Source organism: Loxodonta africana, chromosome 10 (genome assembly GCF_030014295.1).
Source record: "Loxodonta africana isolate mLoxAfr1 chromosome 10, mLoxAfr1.hap2, whole genome shotgun sequence".
In the NCBI taxonomy this organism is placed as follows: Eukaryota; Metazoa; Chordata; class Mammalia; order Proboscidea; family Elephantidae; genus Loxodonta; species Loxodonta africana.
The window spans coordinates 29,193,082-29,201,781 of NC_087351.1; the positions used below are offsets into that span (position 1 = coordinate 29,193,082).

The window sequence follows — 8,700 nt, forward strand, 5'->3', positions numbered from 1 at the left end:
GAAGTAGTGTCTTGTAGTTTTCATTGTATGGGTCTTTTACCCCCAACGTGTCTGTCAGTTTGTCGTACTGTGGGGGCTTGTGTGTTGCTGTGATGCTGGAAGCTATGCCACCGGTATTCAGATACCAGCAGGGTCACCTATGGAGGACAGGTTTCAGCTGAGCTTCCAGACTAAGACAGACTAGGAAGAAGGACAGTCTACTTCTGAAAAGCATTAGCCAGTGAAAACCTTATGAACAGCAGGGTAACATTGTCTGATATAGTGCTGGAAGATGAGCCCCCCAGGTTGGAAGACACTCAAAAGATGACTGGGGAAGAGCTGCCTCTTCAAAGTAGAATCGACCTTAATGATGTGGATGGAGTAAAGCTTTCAGGACCTTCATTTGCTGGTGTGGCACGACTCAAAATGAGAAGGAACAGCTGCAAACATCCATTAATAATCGGAACCTGGAATGTCGGGCAGTGTTTCATTCTGTTGTGCATAGGGTCACTATGAATCAGAACTGACTCAACGGCACGTAACAACAACAACAACAACAGGTCTTTTACATCTCTGGTAAGATTTATCCCTAGGTATTTTATCTTCTTGGGGGCTATTGTAAATGATATTGATTTGGTTATTTCCTCTGCGATGTTCTTTTTGTTAGTGTAGAGAAATCCAACTGATTTTTTAAGTTTATCTCACATCCTGATTCTCTGCTGAACTCTTCTATTAGTTTCAGTAGTTTTCTTGAGAATTCTTTAGCATTTTCTGGTATAAGATCATGTCATCTGCAAATAGAGATATTTTTACTTCTTCTTTACTAATCTGTTGCCCTTTTTTTCTTTATCTATCCTAATTGCTCTGCTTAAGACCTCCAGCACAGTGTTGAATAAGAGTGGTGATAAGGGGCATCCTTGACTGGTTCCTGATCTCAGGGGAGATGCTTTCAGATCTCTCCATTTAGGATGATGTTGGCTATTGGCTTTGTATAAAAGTCCTTTATTATGTTGAGGAATTTTCCTTCTATTCCTATTTTGCTGAGCGTTTTTATCATGAATGGGTGTTGAACTTTGTCGAATGCCTTCTCTGCATCAATTGATAACATCATGTGCTTCTTGTCTTTTGTTTTATTCGTGTGATGGATTACATTAATAGTTTTTCTAATGATGAACCATCCCTCCATACCTGGTATGAATCCCATTTGGTCATGGTGAATTATTTTTTTGATGTTGAATTCTACTGGCTAGAATTTTGTTGAGGATTTTTGCATCTAAGTTGGTGAGGGATATAGGCCTCTAATTTTCCTTTTCCGTGGTGTCTTTACCTTGTTTTGGTATCAGGGATATGGTGGTTTCATAGAATGAATTTGGGAGTATTCCGTCCTTTTCTATGCTCTGAAATATCTTTCGTGGTAGTGGTATTAACCCTTCTCTGAAAGTTCGGTAGAGCTCTGCAGTGAAGCCCTCTGGGCCAGGGTTTTTATATTTTCCCCTTGGGAGTTTTTTAATTACCTTTTCAATCTCTTCTTTTGTTATGGGTCTATTTAGTTGCTCTACCTCTGTCTGTGTTAGTTTAGGTAGGTAGTGTGTTTCTAGAAATTCATCTTTTTCTTCTAGGTTTTCAACTTTGTTAGAGTACAATTTTTCATAGTAATCTGATATGACTCTTTTAATTTCAATTGGGTCTGTTGTAATATCACCCATCTCATATCTTATTCGAGTTATTTGCTTCCTCTCCTGTTTTTCTTTTGTCAATTTGGCCAGTAGTTTGTCAATTTTGTTAATTTTCTCAAAGAACAAGTTTTTTGTCTTGTTAACTCTTTCAGTTGTTTTGCTGCTTTCTATTTCATTTAGTTCTGCTCTAATTTTTATTATTTGCTTCCTTCTGTTGCCTGAGGGCTTCTTTTGTTGCTGTCTTTCTATTTGTTCAAGTTGTAGGGATAATTCTCTGATTTGGGCCCTTTCTTCTTTTTGGATGTGTGCATTTATTGATATAAATTATCTTCTGAGCACTGCTTTAGCTGTGTCCCAAAGACTCTGAAAGGAAGTGTTTTCATTCACTTGGATTCTAGAATTTCTTTATTCCCTCCTTAATGTATTGTACAAGCCAGTCGTTTTTGAGCAGGGTATTGTTCAGTTTCTGAGTGTTTGACTTCTTTTCCCTGCTTCTTCTGTTATTGATTTCTACTTTTGTGGTCTTATGGTCAGAGAAGATGCTTTGTAATATTTCAATGTTTTGGATTTTACTAAGGCTTGCTTTATGACCTAATATGTGGTCTATTCTAGAGAATGGTCTATGTGCACTTGAAAAGAAAGTATACTTGGCTGCTGTTGGATGGAGTGTTTTGTATATGTCTGTGAGATCCAATTGGTTCATTGTGGCATTTAGATCTTCCGTGTTTTTATTGAGCTTCTTTCTGGATGTCCTGTCCTTCACCGAAAGTGGTGTGTTGAAGTCTCCTGCTGTAATTGTGGAGCTGTTTATCTCACTTTTCAATGCTGTTAGAGTTTGTTCTACATATCTTGCAGCCCTGTCATTGGGTGCATAAATATTTAATATGGGTTTATCCTCCTGATATATTGTCCCTTTAATCATTATATAGTGTCCTTCCTTATCCTTTGTGGTGAATTTAACTTTAAAGTCTATTTTGCCAGAAATTAATATTGCCACTCCTGCTCTTTTTTTTTGATTGTTGTTTCCTTGATGTATTTTTTTCCATCCTTTGAGTTTTAGTTTGTTTGTGTCTCTAATTCTAAGGCATGTCTCTTGTAGGCAGCATATCCACGGATCGTGTTTTTTTATCCATTCTGCCACTCTCTCTTTATTGGTACATCTAGACCATTTATGTTCAGCATAATTATGGATAGATATGAGTTTAGTGCTGTCATTTTGTTGTCTTTTTGGTATGTTGTTGACAGTTTCTTTTTCCCACTGAATTTTTTGTGCTGAGTAGTTTACCTTTATATATGATCTTTTCCTCTTATTTGTTGTTTTGTTTCTGCTGAGTCTGTATTTTTTCTTGTATTTTATTTTGAGGATTAGGATTATTAGCCTCCTTTGTGGTTACCTTAATATTTACCCCTATTTTTCTAAGTTTAAACCTAACGTTTATTTCTTTATATTGCCTTGTCTTCCTCTCCTGCTCCACAGGTTTTGTCGCAAGCTAAAGGAAGGATGATTATGCTTGCTGTGAATGCAGATCAGCAAAGATCAGAATTTTTAAGGAAATCATCTCTGAATAAAACCTAATGGGGATTTATTGGTAAATTTATTTCCCGACGTTCACTTTCTATTCCCCACTGGTAGATGCTTGGCCTTCATAAAAACAATTTCTTTAATTTCTTCTTGCTGTTTTAAAATTAGATGTTTCAAAAGAACAAGCCCCCAAATATACAAAATTGTATATATTCACCCACAGATTGTTTTCTTTATACATTTTTCAAAATGTAAATATTTGTTTCAATTGGTCATGTTGCTCTTCTCCAAGTAAAACAGTTTTTTTTTTTAGTGGATCAAACATAAATGAAGTTAATTTATTGCTCATTTAAAATCTAAATGAATACTCCTGATCAGCAGGTAATCATGCTTCGGGTAATGATTCTGGAACTCAGGTTCTCTCCATCTTTGGCTTTACCACGTTTAATTGTGACTTTCACTGTCACCATGCTCAGTTGCATCAGAGATTATCAAGGACTGTGTATGGATAAGACCAGAAGCATTGCACATCCGTTTTCATTATAGTCTGCTGACTAGAACTCAGTACCACGACCACACCTAACTGCAAGGGAGGTTTAGAAATGTAGCCCAGACTTGAGGAAGAGGAAATGGACATGTCTGTGTCACACAATTGATTTCTTAACTTCTTGGTTGACAAATATCTACTCTACTATTTGATCTATATGTAGGAATAGGAGTTTGTAAGGAATGGAGCTAGTTAGCACTGTGGATGTCTGGGTATAGGATCATTCTGGATGTAGTGGACGAGGTCTTTAAACTACCATTTGGACAATAGGAATGGGAGACTCTAGGTATAGGCTGCCAAGCTTAACAAAGCTTGAAAGCAACGATGCATCTCATGTGGAAAAGCTTGCTAGCCAAGGGGTAATTTATTATGGTCAGGAGAAGTAACTCTGGAGGAAGCACTACGGTGTTAGCAACCCATGATGTGCATGTATGCGCATGTGTGTGTGTGTGAGTCCACAAACGTATGTATGCACATTCATGTATTTTCATCTTCAACATGGCAATCACTGAAGAGGAAACATACTCAGGTCTGTGTGATGCAGGTTAATTGCCCCCATTGCTCCTGGGGTTGTGGTCTCTAGAGATAGGACCTCAGAATCTGGAAGGGATAAATGATAGGTAATGGAGAGATGCTTGGCAGGTTGTATTCCCTAAGTAAAATCACAAAGGGACATCTGTGAAGAAAGGAACCAAATAGTGCTTTACCAAAGAGCTAACATCTCAGACCCTTTGGCTGCCTTTAGAATATATGGGCACATGGAGCAGTAACTTCTCTCCTATGTCTCAGGGTCCATTTTGTTTCATATATTGATATGAAAAAGGAGTATAAAACTTCATGAGTGTTCTATTACACAATGCTTATCAGGCATGGGATAAAGAAAATATCTTTTGTTAAATTTTCATTTGGTCTGTGCAGATCATCTTCAAAAGAATTGTATTCCTAGAAGACGGAAAAATAGGGAATTTATTTTTAAGACTTGGCAATAATTGAGAAGACTAACTGGATTGTTTACTGTTCTCTTTCACACAGATGTCTGTATAGAAAACCTGCGATTGTACGTAAGTTGCAGGAGAGGAAAACTTTGTAAGTAGTACCTACTTCATTTCATGAAATATTTAATATTTAAATTGAATGATTTTAAAAAATAGGGGGATAGGGAATCGACTATTCCAACTAATGGCCACCCTCTCTGTGTCAGAATAAAACTGTGCTCCAGAAGGTTTTCAATGGCTGATTTTTGGGAAGTAGATCATCAGGCCTTTCTTGAAAGGCACCTCTGGATGGACTCAAACCTCCAACCTCTTGGGTAGCAATTGGACTTGTTAACCGTTTGAACCACCTGGAGAATCCTTGCTTATTTTATTACCCTGTACCAAATAGTCTTGCAAAATGCTACTTAGATAAAGCTCTGATTATCTTTGTCTTCTCGATCATCTGTTTTCCATTGACTGACAAACTAAAGCTGAACTAATCAGACTGGCAGGGAGTTTTCTGCCATATGGCCTCATCTTTATCATTTATAATTTACCATTCTCTTACAAGTATTTTAACTGTCATTCTTTTGGACTCTTCCCTGAACATTATTTCCTGTATCAAATCTTTTCTTGTCTCCATATTTTACTTTGGAAAATTCTGTCCTTTGCTCCCCAGGTCCATTACCCACTCAAAACCTTCCCCAGTTTTTTCCATCTGAATATAATGTCCATGTCTCTGAATGACAACAGAAAATTTTGTTTTGAATTTTCACATCCTGCTGTTACTGTGTCAGTGGAAGCACAGAGCGCAGGTGGAGGGATGTTAACATGCACCCCATAATCTCTAGCAGCCCCCCATGAAGTTGACACAAACATATAAAACGTTTTCCTTGCTGTGCAAATGAGGTTTCAAGGACAAAGTTCTGGCATTTCTTCCAAAAAGATTTAAACTCTTAAAATCCCTCTATATAGAAATCCTACAGCAACCTTGTAACTGTTTAAAGTAGCTTTGAACAAAGGGTATTTGATACGAGCTCCATAAGAACAAGGACTTAGCTTGTTTTATTTATTGTTCTTTCTACATCTCCCAGTACAGTGCCTGGAAATATTATATGTTCAATTAATGTTTATTGAATAAATGAGGAATAGAGAGGAAAGGGCAGCCAACCCTTCTAAACTCACAAACTCAAACTGAGGAAAAGCAACACATATCTCCTTACCAGGAAGAAGAAAAGTCCTGTAAATATTTCTGTGGTTCTTACTATCCTGTCGCCTTCCCAGGTGAGACCAATGAGGATCCTGAAGACCAGTAATATCTCTGGATCTGTGAGTTCATCCTCCTGGGCTTCCCCTGCCGCAGAGAGATCCAGATCCTCTTCTTTGTGCTCTTCTCCCTCATCTACCTCCTGACCCTCATGGGGAACTTGTCCATCATCTGTGCTGTGTGGTCAAGCAGGAAACTCCACAAGCCCATGTACATCCTCCTGGCCAACTTCTCCTTCCTGGAGATCTGCTACATCAGTTCTGATGTGCCCAAATTGTTGGCCAACATCGTCTCCCAGACCAAGAGCATCTCTTATGCTGGCTGCCTGCTCCAGTTCTACTTCTTCTTCTCCATGTGTGCTGCTGAATGTTTATTCCTATCAGTGATGTCTTTTGATCGATTTCTTGCTATTTGTAGACCTTTGCACTATCCCACCGTAATGACCCATGACTTATGTGCCCAGTTAGTGGGTTTCTGCTGGGCAGGTGGCTTCCTCTGGTTACTGTCACCTTTGACCCTAATATCTCAGGTGCCTTTCTGTGGTCCAAACACCATTGACCATTTTCTCTGTGATCTGGCACCCTTACTGGCATTGTCCTGTGCTCCAGTACCTGGAACTACTCTGACCTGTACTATTACTAGCTCTCTCATTGTCATCCTCACTTTCCTGTACATCCTTGGCACTTACTTCTGTGTCCTCAGAGTGGTGTTACAGGTGCCCTCAGGCTCTGGGAGGCATAAGGCTTTCTCTACTTGTGCCTCCCACCTTGCTGTGGTGTCCTTGTTTTATGGTTCAGTCATGGTGATGTATGTTAGCCCAGGTTCTGGGGACCATCCTGGGATGCAGAAATTTGTGACCTTGTTCTATGCTTTGGCAACACCATTCTTTAATCCCCTGATCTACAACTTCCGAAACACAGATATGAAGGTGGCATTAAAGGACATTCTATATGTGATTTTGAGGGAAATATTTAAAAGATTCAAGAGTTGAGTTCAATAATGCATCATTGATATTCAGGAAGATGAAAGATCATGAGACAAATGAGACCATGCTCTTTTCCTTCATTTTAATCTATTTTCATTCATTAGGAAAGTGGTTTTGAAGAATTCATTGGGTTCATGATTTAGGTTTAGGAAACTACTACTGTTATGTTCCAGATATATCTGGAATTACATAGAATTCTCCACTGAAATGCAATTTAAAAAGATCTTCAAATATTTCTCTATAACTGAGCTTCTGGCTATTCTTTTGGTTTTCATTAGATACTGCCTGGTGTATTTCAACATCCTAAAATTCTGTCTTTATCAAAGCAAATTGTTCTTTCTCAGAGCATAGCAACAAGTGAATGTATTGCAAATACACAAACAGTTCACCAATAATATTTCAGACTGAAGAAAACCCTCAATATCACAAAATATTTTTAGTACTACTAGTATATCTCTCAACAGTAGTTTTGGACACAAACAAGTTTCCTCGGTAATATTCTGTTGACTTGATTAACTTTCCACATTTTGCCAATACTATCACTTTACTGAAAAACAAAACCTATTGCTGTCAAGGCAATTCCAACTCATGGTGACCCCATATGTTAAAGAGAAGAACTGAACCATAGAGTTTTATTTACTTAATCTTCATGGAAGCAGGTTGTCAGGCCTTTCTTCCATGGTGCCACTGGGTGGATTTGAATTTCAAACCTTTACATTAATAGTTCAGCACAAGCTGTCTGCACCACTTGGGGACTTTTTATCACTTTATTAAGTAGGTTCAAATATTCCATATGCAGATGCATGAAGGTTGATACTCAGTGTATATTCTAAGCCAAAGAGCTACAGAATGTGTGAGATCATTGCTAACCAGGTCTTAGGTGCACTTATTTTCATGTAGCTCTGGATAGCTTTCCCTCAGAAGGATTTTCTTCTCTAGTTCTCGTTTTCGAGCACATCGATTTAATTTATAGTACTGGCCTTCATGAGGAAGTCTTGAGCTAAAGCTTGGTTCTAGGGTAACCCCAGCAGTACCTTTACTTCCAAACTTTAGTCAAACATCCACAGACTCCCGTTATGTATTTTTACATGAATATCTACTTCAAATCCAAATGCCTAAGACTAAATTTGTTAATCTCCTTTGCAGTTAGCTCTTCCCATTCTTTTTCTCCAGTGGCTCCACTGATTTGTATGATCCAAATATGAAATCTTAACATTTATAATTCCTCTTCTTCTCACCCCTCTTTGAGCTTGTCGTTAAATTCTGCCCTGCAATCCTTTTCTGCTCTAGTCAGTTTTGTCCAGGTCCTAGTACTGCGTAAGTATAATGGTGTAATAACAACTTAAATGGTCTCTCTGTCTCTGACATCTGCTATATTAAATTCCAGAATCATCTTCTTAAACATCCTTTCTACCAGTCTCCACACCTATAAAAAAAAGGTAAATACCAAATACCTTAGTTTATAATTCAATATTTTTCTCAACCTGGGCTCAAACTTTATTTCTACCTCACTAAATATGTGTTCCAATACTTCAGTTGATTCGCTATCTCCAGTCAATGCATTACAGGTTTCATTTTACAACCTGAGCTTAAAACCGTTGTATTCATACCGTGCCCATTTTTAGGCACCACTCATGCTCTCCGTGATAGGAATGTATACTGAACGTTTAAATTGACTAATAAGCATCCAAATGGAGATTTCAATAAGTGACTGGGTATGCAAGTTTGGAGGTAAGGAATGAGGTTAGTA

At 38.1% G+C, this 8,700-nt stretch overlaps 1 protein-coding gene across 1 annotated transcript; it reads left to right on the forward strand.

Moving 5' to 3' along the window:
- The first annotated feature begins 3,564 nt into the window (after nucleotides 1-3,564).
- Nucleotides 3,565-7,048, forward strand: LOC100659954 (olfactory receptor 11G2-like). The gene is made up of 2 exons (XM_023540663.2): nucleotides 3,565-3,573; nucleotides 6,033-7,048. Exons 1-2 carry the CDS (start codon nucleotides 3,565-3,567, stop codon nucleotides 6,954-6,956), a joined length of 933 nt encoding a protein of 310 aa, XP_023396431.2. The 3' UTR covers nucleotides 6,957-7,048.
- Nucleotides 7,049-8,700: the final 1,652 nt, after the last annotated feature.